The sequence below is a fragment of the Sorex araneus genome, chromosome X (assembly GCF_027595985.1).
Source record: "Sorex araneus isolate mSorAra2 chromosome X, mSorAra2.pri, whole genome shotgun sequence".
Lineage (NCBI taxonomy): Eukaryota > Metazoa > Chordata > Mammalia > Eulipotyphla > Soricidae > Sorex > Sorex araneus.
This window is the reverse complement of record NC_073313.1, coordinates 117,641,615-117,665,759: the sequence shown is the minus strand read 5'-3', so window position 1 is coordinate 117,665,759 and position 24,145 is coordinate 117,641,615. Positions and strand designations below refer to the sequence as shown.

Sequence of the window (24,145 nt, the reverse complement as noted above, 5' to 3'; positions counted from 1 at the left end):
TACTTCCTAGCATCCCCAAAAGCTGGGTCCCGACGAGGGACAAGACAGACTCAGGGCAAGCGGTGAGTTATATGCTACCCTGGCATCGAGATGGGCCTGGCCAAAGCGCCTAATGCTTAACTGAGTTAAAAGGTTGGTCATGGACAAATGCTGTCATGATCCAAAAAGTAATAACTAGATTCGGACCCTGCTAGGGTTAGGAATGATTAATCTGGCCTGAGAGCTCTAGTATGAGTCTGCAAGATGTTCCCAGGAGCTGCCCTGCAAGCCTCAATGTATCTCTTACTGTGTCCATACAAAAATAACTAGTATTGAGATGTTTATGGAGTTTTTGGACTGAGGAAAGGATAAAAACACCTTAACAGGTATTTTGCCTGAAGCAGTCTTCCAGCTATGGGGCAATGCCCCTGGCCCTTGTATCTATCATCCTTGGGTGTCAGCCTCATGTGATGCTACCCTACACTCCACAAATGAGTGCAGTCCTTCTATGTCTGTCCCTCTCTTTCTGACTTATTTCACTTAGCATGACATTCTCCATGTTTATGAGCGGAGGGGAGAAGGCAGCTGGAATAGAGAAGGGATCACTAAGAAAATGATGGCTGGAGGAACCAGTTGGGATGGGAGATGCATGCCAACAGTAGATAATGGACCAAACATGATGACCTCTCAGTTTTTGTGTTGCAAGCCATAATGCCCAAAAGTAGAGAGAGTATGGGGAATATTGTCTGCCATGGAGGCAGGGAGAGGGTGGGAAAGGGGGGTTATACCCGGGATATTGGTGGTGGGGAATGTGCAGTGGTGGAGGGATGGGTGTTTGATCATTGTGAGATTGTAACCCAAACATGAAAGCTTGTAACTATCTCACGGTGATTCAATAAAATTAAAACAATTAAAAAAAAGAGGTATTTTGCCTGCGGGCCTTCAAGAAGGGCTTTTTAAAAAATTTTTATTTTTTAATTAGTGAGTCACCGTGAGGGTACAGTCACAGATTTACACATTTTCGTGCTTGTGTTTCCCTCATACAGTGATCGTGAGCCCATCCCTCCACCAGTGTTCATTCTTCACCACCAATGAACCCAGTATCCCTCCCACCCCCCAGTCCCATCCCCCCCACCCCACCCCGCTTCTGTGGCAGGGCATTCCCTTTTGTTCTCTCTCTCCTTTTGGGTGCTGTGGTTTGCAACAGGGGTATTGAGTGGCCATCATGCTCAGTCTCTAGTCTACTTTCAGCATGTATCTCCCAGGAAGGGCTTTCTTATGTTAATTTTGCTACCAGACCTTGTGTAGCCCAGAGGACAAGGTGGAGAGAGAAAGTAGGGGGGAGAGACTAGTGGAGGAAGAGAATCCAGAGAGCTGGGATGGAGGAGTGAGGAGCTAGGAAGGAAGAGTGAAGGAGGAGAATCCAGAGAGCTGGGAAGGAGGAGTGAGGAGCCATAGAGGAAGAATCCAGAGAGAGAGAGGAGAGAGGAGAAATGGGGAGCTCAGAGAGACTGGAACAGGCGTGTGGAGAGAATGAATAAACGGCAACTGATCAATCAACCAGCTTGGCCCTCGTTTCCTCCTTCATCTGCCCTGGCTGGGCGAGCGGCCAGGGACCTACCCCCTGAACCCTGGGGGCGGTCAACAGGGAGAGCCACTGGGGCTCCCCCTGGCTGCGCCCTGGCAGATGTTTTTTACAGGAGACAGACAGAGAAGGAAAGAAATCAAGGGGGAAGAAGAGAACAAGAAGTAATGGGCTCACAGGCAGCAAGGTTTCAGTTACACTAGTGATATGTGTGAGCGGTATAGCCATATACTCAAACCACTCAACAGAACTGAAAACATGAGATCTAAGTGGCAACTACTGAAACTTTGCTATGTGCTGTCAAGGTCAGGGTGGGTTGGGGGTTGGGATGGGGAGGGAATCTTGGAACACTCACTGGTAGAGGGAAGTTGACACGGGTGGAGGGATTGGTGTTGAATTACTGTTTGCCTAAAATGCAACTGTGAGAAACTTTTTCATGGAGAAGTCTGAAGGATAATAGCTCAGCCAAGTGAAAAATCATTTGATCATATATATCCTTGATGTGATAAAAATAAAAAATACCTATAATATTTTACCCTGAAGAAATTTTTAACCTCAGCTGAATCATGAGAAAATTATCAGACAACTATAAACCGAAAAACATTCAACAAAATAAATTTGACTATTAGTCTTCAAAACTGTGAGATCATAGAGAGGATGAGAAATTTTCATGGCTAAGAGGAGTATATTACCATAACGTAGATGAAATCCCCAAACAGAAAAGGATATTAGGTAACAGTTAATAAAATCTGAATCATGTGGTATTTAATAGTAACATCCAGTGTCTGTCCCTTGATGTAAGAAAAGGTGCTCTAGCAAAATAAGACATGAATAATGGTGAAAGTGGTACTGGTAATATATTAAGTATACATAAAATTTTTATTTAAAGCTAGGAAGATGGATCTGAGGGTTGAAGTGCAGGTTGTATATGTGAGAGGTCAGAGTTCAATTTCTGTACCTCATGGTCCCTGGAGCACTGTTGGGAGTGACTCCCCCAAGCTTTTGGGTGTGGACTCCAAGCTGCAAACAACAACTTGTTCATCTAGCACAGTATCTCTCAGCCTGCCACAAGAAGTTTGGAATGAAATTTTCACCAAAGGAGAAATTGGAAAATAAAGGAATATGGTTATCTTTTTCAAAAGCTAGTTTATTCACTTGAATGGAATGTTTGTGGTTATTACTATTAATGTTTGTACTTATTATTAATATTTTTGTTATTGTGGTTTTCGGGCTACACTAGGAAGTGGTCAGGGACAATTCTCAGTGTGTGAGACAATGTGGTACCAGGGATTGAACCTGGGCCTACCACATGCAAAAGACATGTTAAGCTTGTTATCTCTTCAGCATGACCCCACCACATATTACAGTGAGTTCCTAATACCTATTTTAGGGGGGACTATTGCTCAGTTTTTCTTTATATACATCAGGATGTATATAACAAGCTCAACACGTGTTTTGCATGTGGTAGGCCCAGGTTCAATCTCTGGTACCACATTGTCTCAAGCACTGAGAATAGCCCCTGATCACTTCCTAGTGTAGCCCGAAAACCACAATAACAAAAATATTAATAATAAGTACAAACATTAATAGTAATAATGCTACATTTTGCAATATATATGTATATATTGCATACATATGTATATATGTATATTTGTATATATACAGTGGAGCAAGCATCTGGGGGGGCTAGACCCCACCTGGCATAACTCAGGCGTCATCAGGGATTGAACTTGGGATTTCTGCATGCAAAGTCTACGTTCCAGTCTGTTGAATTATTTCTCCACCCCTCAACCCAATTTGTTTTGCTATTTTGTTCAAGAAATATTCATATGGCAAAATGCTGGCTATTTTCAGTTATTAACAACCAGCACCACATTTGACTACAAGTCCTTAGGCAGGACACTGAAAGCCAAGCTGTCTCAAAGAGTTGAAGGCATCAAGTTCAAAACAGAAACAAGGGACCAATCATATTGCTATGCAGACTTTGAGATTAAAGATTATAAGGAGTTAGTATGCAGACTTTGAGATTAAAGATTATAAGGAGTTAGTTAGAAAACCAACTGTATAACAAAATCTGTCAGGATGAACAGCCATATGGAGACGGGGAGGGGATGAGAGAGAGGGAGGGGAAGACAGCATTGAAAGAGGAAGAAAGCATTGCAGAGGGCAAATAAGTGCAATGAGCTAGATCATCTGGAACATTGTAACATCACTGCCGAAGATATGATTGTAGATCTCCAGTTTTTCACATACTGAAAGCAAATATGGTAAAGATCACTTATGCATACAAATGCATTCTTAGCAGTGTTGATTCTACAACTAGAATAAAACATAGTTCTTTTTTTTGGTTTGGGGACTCTACCTGGCATTGCTCAAGGGCTACTCCTGCAGTACTTGGGGGCCCATATGAGATGCTGGGGATCAAACCTAGGTTGAGTATATGTAAGGCAAGTGCCTTACCCACTGTACTATCTCTCTGGTGGTGCTAAAACATACTTTTTCCTCAAAGATTTATTTAGAATGCCTTGTAACATGGTGTCCAAAATCCTCTGCTTGTTTAAAATCAAATGATAAAACAAGATTTTATTTTTCTTATATTCTTCAATCTAACAAAGTCATTTGAAAATAAAGTCACATGTTTAACAAGTGTTGGCAACCAACTTTTAATAATACATCTTTAATTTTCAGAAACATATGCTAACCATCAACAACATAATCTGGGTTCCATTGCCCCAGATGTTATTTCATTGGTACATTATATCAACATTTACAAAGGCTTTCAAATTTAACAACACAAAACAAAACAGCTTAATTTTTAAAACTACAATGCTTTAAAAAAATGTAAACAGTTCATTTTTTACATTATTGTAAAAAAGAAGACTCACTCCTTAATGTGGCTTAATTTTTTTAAACTGAGCAAAGCCTGGTGCTCATGGATAAAGAATGAAAAGAATTCTTTACATAGAAACATTGTGCTCCAGTGTGGCAAAAAAAATTATATATACACATACAAAGAAAAAAATCTGAAGTCCACAATTTAGACCACAAAAAAAAAATCTTATCCCCAAAATTGAGAAATTTATAAAAACCATTTACACATGGTTGTTGACCTATTGAAAACCTATATAACATTTTTAAAATAATAACTCAGTCAAAAGATACCACATTTCTTAAAAATGAAATTTTGTGCAAAAGAAATTGTTTAAGCTAGAAACTCTCCCCCAATAAGAGGCCGAAAGAGCCACTGAAATAATTTAACTCTGTTAGATTTAGTGCATGTAACCAAAAGGCACACACATAAGATTAATATATTAATATATTTTCATGCAGAAACTTGTGCATGTTTATAATTATATAACAAAAACACAAACATAACAAAATGTAAAGCTTAATATCTGGCAATGTTATTCTAGCCACATTCCCTTCTAGCCTATCTGTCTAGGGTTTACTAGATCGTTAACACTGCCTCTCAAAAAATATATTATATTTGAACAACTTCAATAAAAATTTAAAAACATGTTAGCCAGAAACACTATATTTTTCTCAGCTCTTATACATATAGAAACTTACTGATATGTTTATTTTAAATGTCATTTCAAACTAAGATACATTTTTTCTTTTGTTAATAAACACTTTGATTGCTCCAGTGAAGTCAGCAGAAAGAAGAACTTCTGTGTTCTCTGTCTTCATAATACCTTAAAAGCAGAAAAAAAGGTCTTAGTTGACTTTAAAGAGAAGTAAGAAGCCTGCCAACTGTCACATGCGCATGTGTGGCAATTTCCCACGATAAAGCCAGTAAGATAGGCATCTTAGACCCTGACCCCACTGGAGTCTGTCTCAGAGAATGAGACAAACACGCAAGGCCTGTCCAAGCTTTGGGGTCACATGGGAAGCCCTGGCTGAACTTACAGGCACACTGATCATTTATTCAATTCAGTATCACTCCCTAGTCCTGGCTCTCAATACTTGAGACATTATTTAAGCTGCCAGACACATTAAGGACAGTAAGCACATCAAAATTCAATGGATGCATTAAGAGCAGATGCTGGGATATTTCACATAACCAATTAGCAGGCACACTTTAAAGTATAGTCATGACAATTTCCTGTTGTATTTTTGCCTATGTTGTCCTCTACAACTAAAAGACCCTAAAATGTGTCTTATTCTATCCCTTCCACATATGATGCCCTACTATATTCTAAAAGACCTAAACTGTTTTGCCCAGAGCACTATCTGGACCTTAGGGTTTGGTTAGGGCGATGATTTTCCACCCTTTGATCTGTTGCTTTAAGGTGGAAGATCTCTTCTCTAACTGCTGTCTCTGATTTTCAGGTTAGTTGCTGTAATCCTATTAACCTATAATTCAATTCTTCTCTTTGAGGCTCCTGTTTTTAAATCTTATCACAATCTTGGAAACTTGGTACTATCACCATTTTATACCAGAAAAACAGAAATAATTAGATTGCCAAATATGTTAGGATTAAAGAGAGAGCAAAATTATATTTTATGACCACGTGCATGGGTTTAAGGGTCTATTCTAAAATTTTCTTAATTATACATACATACATACATGCATATATATAGCAAACACAAATCTGAGTATGATTATCAAAAGTTGTGATTCTTTAAAAGTGCCCAATAATGGCTTGAGTTGTAGAAGAATACCCACCTTACTTATCCCTAGTCTGGTGTTAAAAAGAGAACTGGCAGATTAACTGAACCAAACTAATGTGGAAAATTTTGAAGAAAATTAAAAACTTTACTTTGGCACTAGGGATGTGGCTCAGTAGAAGAATTTATGCTCTGCATGTGTGGGGTCTTGGACTTGATTTTTAGCACTACTGAAAAAACCTTCTCAATATTGGGGTGGAGAATAGGCAGTGGTGGAGGGATGGGTACTTGAATATTGTTTGACTAAAATGCAATCATGAAAGTCTGTAAGTCTATAAATGCATCTCACAATGATTCATTAAAATTAAAATCACTGTACCACTGTTATCCCATTGCTCATTGATTTGCTCGAATGGGCACTAGTAATGTCACCATTGTGAGACTTGTTGTTACTGTTTTTGGCATATCGAATACGCCACAGGTAGCTTGCCAGGCTCTCCGAGAGGGGTGGAGGAATCAAACCCGGGTCGGCGACGTGCAAGGCAAACGACCTACCTGCTGTGCTATCGTTCCAGTCTGATTCATTAAAATACAATTTAAAAAAAAAGCTTCTTAATTTTTTCTCAGGTTGTTTTAAAATCTAGAATTTTCTGTGGAATGTGTAGGATAATATGTATAGTATGCAAATACAATACAGAGTGTGGAGGGATGACTTAAATTTAAAAAAGCTTGTTTAATCTGATAAAAAAGACAATGAAAATAAATTATTACAAATAGGCATTTTCAAAAGGTTTCATAGGTTTGACTTCGTGTGTGTGTGTATTTGTGCTCGTGGGATGGCACACAAGGCTTAATCAGTTTACTTTTAAATCATTTAAATAAAAAAGTATTGGACTGAAATTCATCTTTGTTAAAAATTTTGTTTCATAGACAGAAGACATATTGTATTTAGTGTATAGCACAAATTATACTATAAGAGAAATCTCTTGAGATTAAATAAAATAAAAATGCTTGAGAAATTTAACCCGTGTTCGATTCCTCCACCCCTCTGAGAGTATTGCGCCCGCAAACGACGGAAAGTATTGCTCCCGCACAGCAGAGCCTGGCAAGCTCCCCGGGGTGTATTGGATATGCCAAAAACAGTAACAAGAAGTCTCAAAATGAGAGATGTTACTGGTGCCTGCTTGAACAAATCGATGAGCAATGGGATGACAGTGACAGAGAACTATAAAGCATTAAAATATTTCAGAAGCAACCTTTGTGCATTGTATCTTTTGTGGCTTCACAACTCCTTGAAAGGCCTGGTTATAGTTTTTAGAGTAAAATGTAATATGCTATTTTGTTGCTGGTTTTAATAACATAAACTTGCTTTCATTAATAGCTCATTCAGATGGTTTAAATTATTTTTGTTGTTTATTTTTGGGCCATATCTATCAGGGGTTACTCTTGGCTTGTGTACTCAGGGACTCGTACTCTGGATCACCACCCTGTGGTGGTGCTGGGGCCAGAACCAAATGAACTAGGGTTTACTCAGGGGTTATTCCTGGCTCTGTGCTCAGGAATGTGCTCAGGAGTACCACATGCTGGCGGTGCTTGGGGGACCAAATGAACTGGGGTTGCTTACACGCAAGGCAAGCGCCCTACTCACTGTACTATCTTGCTGGACCCTGATTCAAATTCTTAACGACAAAGAGGGCCCTTTTTATATAAGTAGCATTCAATACCAGTTGCTGATGGTTTCTTTTTTCTTCCCAATTTAAGTATGTTATATAGCTAGAATTACTAGTCATTCTCTAAAAGATATGTTGCAAATAGCAAGAAAGTATAGGCCTGTAAATAGCTACATATTTTGAAATCTATGAGAAATAGAAAAGAACACTGCTTTCTTTTTAACTTATTTATTCAACAATTCTTTACTAAACACCTACTATATGCACACAGGCACCATACTAGGCCCAAACACTTCAACAATAAATAACACAAAGTCTGTTCTCATTGTTATTGCATGCAGACTAGTTGAAGAGACAGAAAATAAAGAAATTTTGTGCTTGTATGTCTTATTTGTGCTTCTCTAAGGAGAATGCCCATAAAAATAAAATCATGAACCTTTCAAGGTTTTCTTTTTCTGGAAGTGAGACTCTCAAGTAGATGATCTAAGGAGGCTCAGTGCCCTCTAGCAAGTCTCAGCCAACCAGGTCCATAGTTCAATACAAGGGTGTGAGGAGGAGATAATACTCGGGCTCCATAGCACTGGGAATATCTGGGCTACCCTGGCATTGCTGGGTGTCCCCAGGGATACAATCCAAGATGCTCAGAGGACCATGTTGTTCCTTGAGTAATTGAATCCAGGTTAGGCATATGAGAGGCAAGTGCCCTAACTGCTATAATGACTCTCAGCCCCAAAGTTATTTTTAGTTCCCATGTGAATTTACTACTTTGAATTAAATTTATGTTTAGGTTTTGGGTGACATCTGGCAGTGCTCAGGGCGTATTCCTGTTTCTGTACTGGAGCTTACACCTGGCGGGTTTGGGGGAATCCTATGGAGTGCCAGGGATGGAATCTGGGTAGGCTGTTTGCAAGGCAAACAACCTACCTGCTGTGCTATTACTCCAGCCTCTCCCATGTGAATTTGAAAGAAGTAAAACAGTAGAAACGTTACAGAAATGTTCAGAAACACATTTGTTAAGTATTATGTTGTAAACAAACATCCCCCATATTCATGAGAATTTCAGAATGCCTGTAATGAGTGAATGATGTCACTAAGTGCTGACAAGAAAAAAGGTAGGAGGAACAAAACATGAGTACCTACCAGAAGGCATTGTATCCAAAGCTTCAGCATTTTCACTTTTCTCATTCCCTTCTGGTTTTTCAGATTGCACATCCAAAGATAACATCAAACTTGGGTTTGGAGCAAAGATAGCTGATGTGACAACTGCATTATGTGCTAGGGGAAAAAATTCTATGTTAGAATAACTAATAAACTGAATCTTCAACATCAAGATCAAAAGTGTAGTATGAAAAAAGTACACATGTAAATCATATGTCAAATAAGTTTTAGAATTAGCATATACAGAACCAAGTAACATATTTTCTTTTTGTCTTTTTGGACTTCCTTAGCAGTGCCAGGGGACCCAGGGGCGACTCATGGTGAACTTGGTCTGGCTATGCGGCCTAGAAGGCTGTATGCAAGGCCCAGCAATGTGGTGCTGCTTGGGCTGGTGGCGCTGGCAGTTACCAGCAACGTGCTGAAGGTTCTCTATGATATGCTAGAGATCAAAACCAGGGCCTCCACATGTCAGACATATACTCCAGACCTCTGAACTGTCTTCTGTGGCCCTGCCAAAATATTTTCTTAGTAAAATAACAACAACAACCACCACCACCTACCACATATAAGTTCTAACATTCTATGACTTCTCAAGTTTTAAAGAACTGTTAAGTTCTACTTTGGTACAGAAAACTCAAACAGAGCCAGATATCAGAAGCAACAGTTCTAAGTGCAAAAGTGTCTTTCTGAAATAATGCCTATACAAATTTAATTATTACATATCTCTAACTTTACTCATGTATAAGAATCACAAAAGGAGCATTTACTTACCTTTAATACCTTCCCAAAAGTCATTACGATCTCTCCTGACTGAAGTAAACTTGCTTAAATCATGGTAGGTACTCCAAATATAAACATACTTATCTTCAGAGCCACTAACAATGTAACTAAAATCATGACTAAATTTGGAAACAAAGGAAGAAAAAATCAGGGTCTGGTTATTTGTAGATTTCCCTCTATGAAAGCTTCCTACTTTAAAAGACTTAAGGAAACACCTGAGTGAGCTTGTGAGACGGACTTCCTAGTTTCAACACAGTTTGGTCTAACACAGGGGCTAGAGGTATCATTTCTTTACCAAATCTTTAGATAATTGTGCTACTGGTTAACCTATGCTGTGAGGAATGCCTACTTAAGATATCAAAGAGAGAAACAGAGTATTTTACCAGTTAAATTACTAAGTACTGGGTTACTTAAAAGGAAAAGAGAACTGATGAGAAAAGGCTGATAGAAAGGGGGCCAGGGGCAAAGAAAGGCGGGTATTTCAGAACTTCCAGACCCCAGATCACAAGCTCAAACAACAATATGTACAGATACAGAATGTTGTAATTTAGGGTGTCCAAATGCTTTACTAGCTTCTATACCTAAAAGGATGGAGACCATGTGTGTGGATGGGAAGTAAACCTTATCTTAGAAAGATTATAGAGCTCAGCACAGTCCCTAAGCAGTAATGAATGCAGCCCCCAGACCATCCTCCCACACCACCAAATAAGTGCTTACAGCAAAGTACAAAAGCACAAATTTAAGCCAGGAATTTTCTAATGTTGGTGCTGCAACCTTAGGCAAATTAATGAACTTTTTGGGTCTTGGTTTCTGCACTGTGTGCGTGACTAAACTTCTACCTCCTTTATAGGCAGATACGGTACTTCATAATGTTAAGATGTCAATTGTAAAAGTGAAAAGAAACTAAAAACACCATATAACATTAGGTCATATAACCATAACATTTCCATCAATGGAAAACCTAGAGCAGGGGGAATTATTTTGATGTCTTGGAGATTTCTCTTTGCCAGTTTACCTGAAACTTGCTTTGATCTGGCTGCTGCCGTTGACATACCCCTTATATTTCATAGAAAGGGACAAATCTCTAAGGTCATACAGTCTAATTCTGGAATCATTTGAGGTTACCAGTATCTAAAAAGAATAAAAAGCAAATTAAAAATAGAATTTTTTATTCTAAGATAGAACTAATAAAAGTGTCACAGATATAAAGAAAGGCTTCAAAACTAGAAAAATCATTAGTCTGTAGGAATATATATTCTTAACCAAGGTATAAAGAACTTGTAGGAGGCTAAATATAGCATAAAGTTAGCAAAATGTGTGGGACACAGTCAAAGCAGTGTAAAAGGAAAGTTCATGGGGCCAGTGTGGTAGTACAGTGGGAAGGTCATTTGCCTTCCATGTGGCCAACCTGGGTTTGATCCATGGCATCCCATATGGTTTCCCCCCCTCAGCACTGCTAGGGGTAATTTCTGAGTGCAGAGCCAGGAGAAACCCCTGAGCAACGCTGGGTGTGAATCAAAACACACACACAAAAGAAGAAAGTTCATACCTATGCAAACATTCATCAGGAAGGAAAAAGGGGCCCACATAAACAACTTGACCGTACAACTGTGGAAAATGGCCAACAAAAGGAACCCGAAGTAGTCAGAAAGAAGAATATAGTAAGTCAGAGCAGAAATTAATGAATATGAATTTAGACGATCAAAAAGTTTAACAAAACCAAGAGCTAGTTCTTTGAAAAAGTATACAAGATTGATAAACCACTAGCAAGGCTCACAAAGAAAGCAAGAGAACCCTAATAAACCAAAACAGAAATGAGAGAAATCACCACAGGTATCTCAACAGAAGTTCAAAGGACCATCAGAGATTACTTTGAGAATCTCTATGCCATGAAATGAGAGAACCTAGAAGAAATGGATAAATTCTTGGTCTCCTATAGCATCCCAAAGCTTAACCAAAATGATTTGGAATACCTGAACAGACTTATCACTATCAAGGGTCTTTTATTCGAAAGTCTTCCCCAAAACAAAAGCCCAAATTTATTTACTAGTGAGTTCTTTCAAACCTTTAAAGATTATCTAGTGCCGATTCTATATAGGTTCTTCCAGGAAACTGAAGAAACAGAAACACTTCCAAATAGCTTCTATGAAGCAAACATCACCCTGATACCAAAAGCAGACAGAGACAACACACAAAAAATTACAGGTCAATGTTCCCGATGAACACAAATGCAAAGATCCTCATCAAAATGACTGGTTGAAGAAACTCTGGTACATCTATACAATGGAATACTATGCAGCTGTTAGAAAAAATGAGGTCATGACGTTTGCATATAAGTGGATCAACATGGAAAGTATCATGCTAAGTGAAATGAGTCAGAAAGAGAGAGACAGACATAGAAAGATTGCACTCATCTGTGGAATATAGAATAATAGACTATAAGACTAATGCCCAAGAATAGTAGAAATAAGTACCAGGAGATTGTTTCCATGGCTTGGAGGCTGGTCTCTCATTCTGGGTAACTCAGAAAAGGGAACACCAAATAAAATGTGGTTGGAGGTCATGTGGGGGAAGGGTGAGGCGGGCGGAATACAGACTAGAGACTGAACACAATGGCCACTCAACACCTTTATTGCAAACCACAACACCTAATCAGAGAGAGAGAACAAAAGGGAATTCCCTGCCATAGTGGCAGCGTGGGGTGGGGGGAGACGGGACTGGGGAAGGGGGGAGGGATGTTGGGTTTACGGGTGGTGGAGAATGGGCACTGGTGAAGGGATGGGTTATTGAACTTTGTATGGGGGAAGCATGAGCACAAAGATGTATGGATCTGTAACTGTACCCTCACGATGACTCTCTAATTAAAAATAAACTAATAATAAAAAAAAAGATCCTCATCAAAATACTAGAAAACAGAATCCAACAACTCACTAAAAAGACCATACACCATGACCAAGTGGGATTCATCCTGGGGATGCAAGGATGGTTTTAACATACACAAGTCAATCAATGTAATTCACCACATCAATATAAGAAAAATAAAAACCGTATGATCATATTAGTAGACGTAGAGAAAGCATTTGATTAGATCCAATACCTATTCATGATAAAAAAGTTGCAGCAAAATGGGGATTGATGGAACTTTCCTGAACATAGTCAAAGCCATTTACCACAAATAATATACTCAATGGGGAAATACTGCCAGTCTTCCCTCTAAGATCAAGTAAAAGACAACTTGCTTATTCTTGTCACTTCTAATTCAATATAGTACTGGAAGAACTCACCATAGAAATTAGGTAAGAAAACGATATTAAGAACATCTAGATAGGAAAGGAAGAATTCAAGCGCTCACTTTTTGTGGATAACACTGTATTTAAAAATCCCAAAGACTCTACAGAAGCTTGTAGAAACAATAGATTTGTGTAGCACAAATCTAGACAGTGTCACAAAGTGACAGGCTACAAAATATGCAAAAGTATGTGGCTTTCCTTTATGCAAAAAAAAGAAGAGAGGGGTATTAAAAAGCAATCCCATTCACATCTGTAATTCAGAAAATCAAGTACATTGGAATCAGTTTAACTAAAGAGGTAAAGGAATTATATAAATACATAGCATTATACAAAGAATTACTTCAAGAAATAAAAGAGGGCACAAGGAAATGGAAACACATCCCCTAATGATGGACTGGGAAGAATAACACTGTCAAAATGGCAATACTCCCCAAAGTATTGTGTAGATTTAATGCAATCCCTATAGGATACCATGACAGTTTTCAAAGAAACAGATCAAACACTCCTGAAATTCATATGAAACAATAACCCGAAACTCCAAATAGCTAAATCAATCCTTGGGAAAATAAGATGGGAGGTATCACTACTTTCCTGAACTTTAAACTGTACTACAAAGTGGTAGTAATTAAAACTGCATGGTACTGGAAAAAGACAGACCCAACAGATCAATGGAATAGAGTTGAATATCCCAGGACATAAGGCATGTGACCCGTTAATCTTCTATGAAGGAGCAAAAAACATAAAGTGGAGCAAGGAAAGCCTCTTCAATAAGTGATGCTGGGAAAACTGGTCAGCTATATGCAAAAAAACTGAACTGAGATCTCTTAATGCCATGAACAAAAATCAAATCAAAATGGATTAGAGACTTTAATATCAGTCCTGAAACAATAAGGTATAGAAAGAAAATGTAAGCATGATATGGAAGCTAAAAGCAACTTTGAGGGTGAAACACCACTAAGTGAAAGTAAAGATAAACAAATGGGATTACATTAAATTAAGAAACTTCTGCACCACAAAGAAACAAAAATCAGAATACAAAGACAGCCCGCGAAATAGGAGAAACCATTTACTCAACAATCATCATATACAAGGTACTGACAGAACTTTACAAGAAAAAAAAAATCCAACCCCATCAAAAAATGGGGAAAATAAATGAACAGCAATGTCCTCAAAGAAGAAATAAGAATGGCCAAAAGGCATGTGAAATAAGGAATAAGGTGCTACATCACTAATCATTAGGGAGATGAAAATCAAAACAATAATGAGGTATCATCTCACACCTCAGAAACTGGCATACATCAAAAAGAACAAGAACAACCAGTGCTGCAGTAGATGAGGGGAAAAAGGGGCTCTTATTTACTGTGGTGTGAATGTCAAAAGGTCCAGCCTTTTGGGAAAACATTATTACATTACTAAAAAAGTCTAGGAATTGAGCATCCATTTGACTCAGAACCAATTCTCGGAATAGACCACAAGGGTCCAAAAACAAAATGGAGAAAATACAGTTGCCTCCTATGTTCCTTGCAGCATTAGTCACAATAGCCAAAATCTGGTAACAAACCAAATGTGCAAGAATACACTGCTGGTTGGGCTGGAGTGATAGCACATCGGGTAGGGCATTTGCCTTGCATGCGCCCGACCCGGGTTCGATTGCCAGCATCCCATATGGTCCCCTGAGCACTGCCAGGGATAACTCCCGAGTGCAGATCCAGAAGTGACCCCTGTGCATCGCTGGGTGTGACCCAAAAAGCAAAAAAAAAAAAAAAGAATACACTGCTGGATAAATAAACTATGGTACATATACACAATGGAATATTACTCAGTCAAAAGAAATGATAAAGTTATGCAGTTTGCTGCTACATGAAGGGACCTGGAAAATATCATGCTAAGTTAGTCACAGGGAGAGACCTCCACAGACAGAATGATCTCAATCATATGTGGAGTATAAGAAAAAAATGGGCAAAAAATGAGTACCCCAAGACAATGGAAACAAAGAACATGAGAAATGGGAGTCAGCAGCAAATATACCATGTGAAGGGGCTGGGCAAAGGAAAGGCAGGGAGCAATGACTATAATGGAAAGAATATCATATGGAAGGAGGAGATGGTGCTGGAAAGTGGTAACGTGTTATATATGAGACCCTATCAGCAACACTACAGTAAAACACAGTGAAAATCTTACATATTTTAAAAAAAGTTTCCTCAAAAACAGACTGTGGGTGGGAGGCATGAGGGGAGTGTGAGGAGGGAAAGTTAATGGAGGGAAGTGGGCAATGGTTAAGGGATTGGTGTTGAAACAATGTATGTCTGAAACCCAATCATGAATAACTTTATAACTTCATGGTGACTAATACAAAAAAAGAATTAAAATAAATAAATACAGAGAGGTGGTCTGGTAATAGCTCAAGGATTTGGAGTGCATGCATATTATGCACAAGGCTTAGGTCTCCTGAGTACCACGTGAGTACCTCTCATGACTCTTGACATCACTGGGGTGGGCCCCTGAAAAACCAAAGGTAAAAGCAACAACAACAACAACAAAAACCCCAAAACAAAAATTTGTCACCTTATTTTCTCCAGGTAAAGGCTCAATGCCAGTAATTTTTCTTCCAACCTTATTGCGTCCTCTGGTAGATCGGACGTGTATTTGTGTGTGATATTTCAGATGCTAAAAAGAAATCACACAAATACCAGAATTAGAAGAAACCATAAAGATCATTTGATGCAGTTTACAGGAACACATGGTATTACTTGCCATAATTTACGGAAAAGGAAGTTAAAACCCAGACAGAGTGTATCAACTTGTTCCAAACCAAAATCGTCTTGTATAAAATGTATTATTATTAAATATTCTCAGCTATGTAATTTACACATAGTAATATGGTGTTTACCTCAGTGTCATAGAAAATACACCTGCCATCATATGTTCCAATCACTGCATATTTGCCATTCTGACAGAAATTTGCAGCTGTGATCAATTTTGTTTGACCATCTACTTCATTCCATAAAGCAACTTTTTTGTCAGGTATGTTCCAAAGGCGAAGCTTTCCATCTAAAGATCCACTTAGAAAATACCTGTCATCCTAAAAATGTGACAGAAGCAAAAGCAGATATTTCACCAAATGAGAAAATCTTAATAGAGCAAAACAGGGCATTAAGCCTATTAGAAATAATAGTTAATACAGGTAGATTTTATCTCAGAAGTACTAATGCATTCTTCCAACAAGCATTACTTTTTACATGAAAATTAACAATGAGGACCAGAGTGATAGCTCAACACGCATGGGTATGGCATGGTTCCTTGAATATACAGCCAGGAGTAGTTGATAAGGCCCCCAGAACCCCAAAAGAGAAACTGCAGTATTCATTTTGCAGAAGTGACTTTCCAAACATTTTGTCATATCTTTACCTGCTTATCTCTAGGTATAGAAGTTAACGATGTGTTGGAGTGGATTCTGTATAGGTGAAGGGTTTTGTGATCAAATTAGAGAAATTCTGCCTTACAGCAAGTTAAACAGGTGGGGCTAGAGTGATAGCACAGTGGGTAGGGCATTTGCCTTGCACATGGCTGACCCGGGTTCGATTCCCAGCATCCCATATGGTCCCCTGAGCACCGCCAGGAGTGATTCCTGAGTGCCTGAACCAGGAATAACCCCTGTGCATCGCCGGGTGTGACCCAAAAAGAAAAAAAAAGTTAAACAGGGTTCTGAGTTACCACGATGAACTACCCAAATGGTAATGAGAAATTGTTTTCCAGCTTACCTAACTATGGATTTAGGCCTGGGGAACTGGGAAGAAGTCAGGTAGGAATGTCTAGCACGGTTAGCACCTTCAAGTAACATGCTTGGGAAACACTAGCCTCTAGATCTTTTGCCATACCTTCCCACAGGGTAACAGTTGGATAAAAGAGAAATGCCAGGGGCTGGGACTGTGACTCTGTGGCAGAGCACATGCTTCACAAGTGTGAAGGTCATGGGTTCAATTCCTCCCCTCCTGCCAAGTGCAAAAAAAAAGAGGTAGCTTGCAGAATGAATCATATAGAAATAGGGGCAAAACCTGAGAGAGCGCAGCCTGTGTTGGTAGTGCTAGGCGTCTCCTGAGAAGTGGGGAATACAAGTCAGGGCCTTAACATGCTCAAGATGTACTCTACCACTTTAAGCTCTTTCCCCAGACCAGAACCAGCCATTTTTGGATAAACTGACACTGTATCAGCAACATGTTATTTCACTATTCATATTTTCAATCTCTAATCGAGAAGTTCTCACCAGAAGAAATTTGGTCTTATAGGTGATATCTAGAAATGTCTGGATTCATTTTTGATGGTCACACTGGAGGTTGGAGTACTACTGGCATCTAGTGGCTAGAGACTGAAAATGCAGTCAAACTACCTTTATATCAAAGATTTATCCAACATAAAATGTTAATAATGTTAAAGTTGAGAAACTTTATTCTAATAAACTAAACCATGCTTATAACTAAGTTGTTCTACTTTTTATAACATAAGAATTCAAGTTAAGAGACTGGAGCAGGGGCCGGAGTGATAGCACAGCGGGTAGGGCGTTTGCCTTGCACGCGGCCGACCCGGGTTCGATCCCTGGCATCCCATATGGTCCCCCAAGCACCGCCAGGAGTAGTTCCTGAGTGCAAAGCCAGGAGTAACCCCTGAGCATCGCTGGGTGTGACCCAAAAAGCAAAAAAAAAAAAAAAAAAAAAAAAGAGACTGGAGCGATAGCATAGTGGGCAGGGCGTTTGCCTTGCACGCGGCCGACCCGGGTTCAAATCCCAGCATCCCATATGATACCCTGAGCACGGCCAGGAGTAATTCCTGAGTGCAGAGCCAGGAGTAACCCTTGTGCACAGCTGGGTGTGAACCAAAAAGCAAAAACAAAAAAAGTCAAGTTAAAATAGCTGAATAACAATATTAAAATATTAAATAAATTAATTTTAAATCAATGAAAACTAATTTAAATTTGTTAGAATTAATTAAAATGAAATTAACTTGTAAAAATCTTAAAAGCTAAAACAACACATTCTCTACTCACTTAACCACGTTTCCCAGGGAGTCAGAATTATTACTATTAGCCTTCCTAGGGAAGCAAACGATACTTAGAAAAAAAAAAGCCATTTTTCATTCTTAGTCTTGGAATGAAAGGGGAAGAAATGTGAAAATAATGAAATTGTTACATTAAAATAACAGTGGTTGTTTAAAAATATAAAGAAGACATGATTAGAAATTCTTTATTGTAGGCGAGGGAATGTGAATATAGGGTCAGGCAGTGCAAGTCCTTCAATCCTCCACCAGGGCTAGTGGTGTAGCATCAATATAAATTTTCCCTTGAGTTTAAAGTTATAAAGAACTACCAACATTTAGCCTGATGCTTTTCTGTTTGTTTGACACCACATCTGGCAGTGCTCAGGGGCTACATCCTGCTCAGTACGTGGGAGAACCATATGCTCGTGGTGGAGATCAAAACTGGGCTTCCCACATGCAAAGCATGTGCTCAAGTCTGCTAAGTTATCTATCAGGCCCCGGATATACGCACTTGGTGACTATTTTATAAGGGTATTATTACATGGGTCTACAGTTATTTCAGCTGAAATCATGTGAAAAGTGAAATATTTATTTTCAAAGGAAAATTATTAAAAGCTTTTCCATACTGAGAATATGTGGACCAGAAATTCTTTAGGGGTTAAGGGACATGCCTGGCATGAAGATGACTCTGGCTCATCCCTAGCACCACATAGTCCTCCCAAATACCACTGGGTGTGGCACTCCCAGACTGCATGATATAACCTCCAGCACTGCTGTAGAACCAGGCAGCCATGTGTCCTTGGGCCCTGTTGGCTGAGAATCGTGCTGGGAGGGGTCTCCAGAGCATTGTTTAAGAGCACCCGGATAAAGAAAATCTAAGAAAGGATCTCTAAATTAACAACTATCTATAGACATAAAGGAATAAGTAGGTGTTGTACTGCAATTTGATCTTCTCATTACCTTCTTTTCCTCATGTCTTCACTTCCCATGATTCCTGTCTACATACTTTCCTTTTTCATTTATCCGTTTCTTCCTTTATGTATCTTCATATCTTTCATCTTGAATGTAATGCTTTATTTTTTATTTACACTGTGCAGTCTGACAGCTTTGTGATAGTTTTTATTATTATATTTAGACCACTCTCTCGGAGAGCCCGGCAAGCTACTGAGAGTATCCCACCCACACAGCAGAGCCTGGCAAGCTACCTGTGGTGTATTCGATATGCCAAAAACAGTAATGATAGGTCTCATTCCCCTGACCCTGAAAGAGCCTCCAATCGTTGGGAAAGATGGGTAAGGAGAGGCTGCTAAAATCTCAGGGCTGAATGTAATAGAGACATTACTGGTGCCCACCCGAGTAAATAGACGAACAATGGGATGACAGTGATACAGTGATATTTAGACCATGATGTTTACATTTCTTCTAATACATATTAGCATATTTATTTCTCTTCACAAAATTTTTGGGAGTTCACATCCAGTGGTGGTCGGGTACATGCAGTATCAGGGTTCAATTCCAGAGCATCAGAATACAAAGTAATTTATTCCCACTTGAGCCACATGTCCAGTTCTCCCTTTCTCTTTCTACCTCCCTCCTTCACTCCCTCTATGTTTTGGTCACCCGGGGGTTTCCTCTGGCTATGTGCTCAGAAGTGACCCCTGGTGGGGCTCAGTAAACCATATGCAGTGCTGGAGAATAAACTAGGGTCAGTTTCATGCGAGGCAGTGCCCTACCTCCTATACCATGTCTTTGGCCCCTCCTTTAACATTTTATTTAATTTTGTTTGCTTTTTTGGTCACACCCAGCAATACTCAGGGGTTACTCCTGACTCTGCATTCAGGAATTATTCCTAGTAGTGCTTGGGGGACCATATGGGATGTCGGGGATTGAACCTGGGTTGGCCATGTGCAAGGCAAATGCCCTACCCAGAGTACTATTGCTCCAGCCCCTTCTTTAACATCATAAAAGCAAAATGAAACCATAATTAAAAATTGGGTGGGGGCACACTGATGCTCAAGGATCACACCTGAAAAACCTGGGAAGTTCATGTGGTTCTGGGGATGAAATCCAGATCTTTCACATGCAAAACATATACTTTGGCCCTTAGAGCTATCTCCACTGACAACAAAGAATATAAAAACATAGCTGCATGTGATTGTGTGGCTGTTAATTTCTTTTTCCATATAGTCTGTCTACCAGAAAAAACAGGTTCTCTCACCTTCCTTATATTATATATTAACAATTGTATAAATAATTACCTATAATTGTATAAACAATTACTTACCCTTGGATGGAAAGCTACAGCAGTAACAAAATCTATATGTTGAAAGCAGCAAAGACATTCTCTTCTGGAAATATGCCACAACCTGACCGTTTTATCCATGGAAGAAGAAAGAAGAAAGTAGTTCTATGGAGAAATAGACAATGATTATTTTATCACCGTTTGTTAAAAAATACAATAAAAGTGAACTTTCTGTCTTATGTACTCATTAGTTTTAGACTATTTGTGTGATACATGACTTCAGAAAGAAGAAGATTAGTTAATTCATTTGAAAGATCCCAATTTTATGGGGGCCACACCCAGCTTCTGCTGGCTCAGTGCTTTGTGGGTCACTTCTGGTGGTACTAGGGGAACCTCATGATATGAAGGATTGCAACCAGGCCTTCTGCATGCAAAGCATGTATGCAAAAGCTCTTCAGCTATCACCCTGGCCCCCAGTCTCCTCTATTTTTAAGAGGAGTGTCCATTTTTAGAATCTTGTTGAAAATAAGATCTAGGAATGTACATTAGTAATCAGTAAATAAGAAAGTTCAAAAGAATAGATGGTGGGTGAAGATATGGTTCAGCAGTAGAGCCACATATGCCTTGTGTCTCTGAAGCCCTGGTGTTGAGCTCTAACACTGACAAAAACGGAATATAAAAATGTTATGAACCATTTAAGAACAAAAGCCAAGGTGAGAGAAGAAATTCTGCCTGAAGACTCCAGGGACTGGAGAGATAATACAGCAGGTAAGGCACCTTGCCTTTCCATGTGGATGATCTGCGTTCAATCCCCTGAATCCTGCCTGCCAGGAGTGATCTCTGAGCATAGAGCCAGGAGTAACCCCGAACATTGCCAAGTGTGAAAAAATACATCACTCCCCTAAAAAAAAGACTCTAGAATGATGCTGCTTAGTTTCCAGCCTGCCTGCCCCATAGATTTCAAACTCTGTGGTCCCACAATTTTTGAGAGCCAAATTCATAAATAATTCTCCTTCCACATCTATATTCTCTTGGTTCTATTATTCCGGAGAATACTGATGAATGCAAAGGTCAGTGGAGATCTATTTTCTTATTAGAGTTGTGTTTCAGAAAAAGATTGGTTTGCTTTAAGAAAATGAATTGTGGGGCTGGAGTGATAGCACGGCGTATAGGGCCTTTGCCTTGCACACGGCCGACCCAGGTTCGATTCCCAGCATCCCATATGGTCCCCTGAGCACCACCAGGGCTAATTCCTGAGTTCAGAGCCAGTAGTGACCCCTGTGCATCGCCGGGTGTGACCCAAAAAGCAAAAAAAAAAAAAAAGATGAATTGAGTGCAAGTTCCCAAATACATGCTATTTCTTATTCCAAATGAATATGATAATTAGGTAAGGACACTTTAGATTTCCTGACAACTAACAATGTAGATTTTGCACAGAGTGAGGAAGGAGTATAAAGGTACAATTATGGATCAGTTTAAAACCAGATTACCAGTTAAGGCCAAAGCTTAGAGAATAACAATGTGATCGATGAGTTATGCATGGCATCCAGAATTTCTTATCTTTATATCAGATGGGTAAAGGGCCAAGTGTATAACAAGAGTTAAGAAAGGCACATGTCACACAAACATTCGAACACCTGATTATCATGCTTATGAACTGGAAAAGGATCCTGTATCCAGAATTTCTAAACAAGTATGACAAGAACAACAAATTCTTAAGTGTAGTGCTTCAAAGCTGGATATCAGAGAAAGCTTAACTTGCCAACATATGCTTGTGACACATTTGTGGTGCATGAGGTTCTTGACATTGTTAAATTACTTGTACAGCATTGCTCTCCCTGATATTTTGTTTACGTGGTTAATTTTTATCAATTCAAAATTTTAAATGTTATCCCCCTCAACTCAATATATTTAATACTCTGATAAATAATAAATGGTATACACAAATTCTACAAACTGCTTCATACTTCAAAGACTTAAAAAAATTAAAACATCTCTTTAAATTTTCTCACAGCTGCAAAACATCCCCCCCACTTCTGAAACAATTTTGCTTGAAGGGGGGAAAAATCATGAGATTAAAAACATATCAGTGAATCCTGGAATATCACTGTTAAATCCAAATGAGTAATTTTATGAGTTATAAAAGACTAGCCCAAAAGCAGTCTTGATTAGACAGATTAGCTTGTACCTTTGTAGTTGAAGTCACACTCACTTTTCACAGGGTATTTACTTTGCAAAATTACTTTATTAAAGAGGGAAAAGTACCCGTATATAAACAGATCCAGATGGAAATTATTAAGTAATAGTAAACGTTTTCTTAGTGGCTCAATCTGATGATTTTTCTTTTAAACCTTTAATTTATAAATAACTCCCAAAGGATATAGAACAGTAAAATGCTTGAGAGTGAAAACCATAAAACTAAAACACTGACATCCTAAAGTTATGTTTACATAGAATTAATGCCAAATTCAAATGTCTTACTTTGGACCATGAAAGATCAAGGAGATCAGCTGTATGTCCTTTATATTTGCAAAATGGCCTTTGTCGAAATGGTGCATTTTTATCATCAGGGTCTTCATCACCTCCACCGCATACCTATTTAAACATAAAGACAAACGTGAAAACCATTCTTTCACCATTTTGTATGATGCTCGATTGAAATCTTGATCGATCAGAAGCAAAGTTCCTTTCATACTGCAGTGTCTCCTTATCAACACTTCAACTTCTTGTCCTAACCCATCAGGCTTATCTCTGAAAATATTGGGTTATTACACGTTTTCTCTCATGGAACCCCTACTTTGCACTTTTCTCTGTATGTGCTCCTTCCTTCAGTAAACCAGGGATTCATCATGATAGGTCTAAGCTAATTACAATGACATATATGACTGGTTAGCTGTGGGTATATGCTACATTTTTTATTAATCAGACATAAAGGAAAGTTTATTGGGGGTGGTAAGGGAATTGGGAGAAGCTTCCAGAAAGATTTTCTCCTTTTAAAAATGGGCACACTAAAGGGAACTTTTCCTTCTCTTTAACAATGGCCTCTGACCACTGTTGTCTGCATGCAACACCTAAGACTGTAGTAGCCATCTGCAGACCCTGAGGGGAACCAATCCAAGAGAAAAAGAGATAAGAGATAGCAAAGCAGGATGTCTACTTAGATCTTGCATTCCTGATGACAAAGCTGTTAAATTATCCAACCCTGGAGCCGCCTTACCTCCAAACTTGTTTCCTCAATGTTTAAGCCATTTTCAGTTGGATTTCTGTTATTTGAAGTCAAAAGCATCCTGACAGAGGTAGGTAGAAAATAATGGCATACATGTGTGCTATGCATTTAGTTTGCAACATGTTTTTGCACTCATTATCTGAATTGAATCCTAACAAATCTGTGAGGTATTAACATCATGAAGACGAATAAATGAGTGGACAAACTAAGAGTTAAAGACATTAAAATAATACATTAAAGGTTATTCAGCCACCTGAAAACAGCAGAACCAAATACAAAATACTCTGTCGGTACAAAGGCTTCTTTTGAACTAACAAAAACATGAAGTATTGAGGCTGGAGAGATAATACAGCGTGTAGGGTGCTTTTCGTGCATGTGGTGAAGCCAGGTTCAGTTCCCAGCATCCAGTATGGTGTCCCCTGAGGCCTGCCAGGAGTGACCTCTGGGCACAGAGCTCAGGAGTAAGCCCTGAACACCACTGGTAGCCCCCAAACAAACAAAAAATATGAAGTGTTAGCTTAAGCCTTGCATATTCAGAAAGGATAAGTAGGATGAGGAGGATGGGGGAGAAAG

The 24,145-nt window shown here is 39.0% G+C and overlaps 1 protein-coding gene and 1 non-coding gene across 6 annotated transcripts in view; both read right to left on the bottom strand.

The window, feature by feature from the left end:
- Window positions 1-4,211: 4,211 nt before the first annotated feature.
- The window catches only part of WDR44 (WD repeat domain 44), a 116,961-nt gene continuing 97,027 nt past the window's right edge, over window positions 4,212-24,145 (bottom strand). For all 5 annotated transcript variants that reach the window (XM_055122876.1, XM_004614465.3, XM_055122877.1 and 2 more), the window contains 8 exons: window positions 22,828-22,941; window positions 20,389-20,511; window positions 15,964-16,155; window positions 15,639-15,740; window positions 10,799-10,914; window positions 9,775-9,902; window positions 8,986-9,120; window positions 4,212-5,259 (listed from right to left, as the gene is read on the bottom strand). In XM_055122876.1, coding sequence (XP_054978851.1) covers window positions 5,165-5,259; window positions 8,986-9,120; window positions 9,775-9,902; window positions 10,799-10,914; window positions 15,639-15,740; window positions 15,964-16,155; window positions 20,389-20,511; window positions 22,828-22,941 — 1,005 coding nt within the window. In that variant the 3' untranslated portion in view covers window positions 4,212-5,164. The remainder of the gene's footprint in view (window positions 5,260-8,985; window positions 9,121-9,774; window positions 9,903-10,798; window positions 10,915-15,638; window positions 15,741-15,963; window positions 16,156-20,388; window positions 20,512-22,827; window positions 22,942-24,145) is intronic.
- On the bottom strand, window positions 21,912-22,015 carry LOC129400232 (small nucleolar RNA U13). Its single transcript, XR_008627547.1, has one exon. It is a non-coding gene; the product is annotated as a small nucleolar RNA U13 (small nucleolar RNA).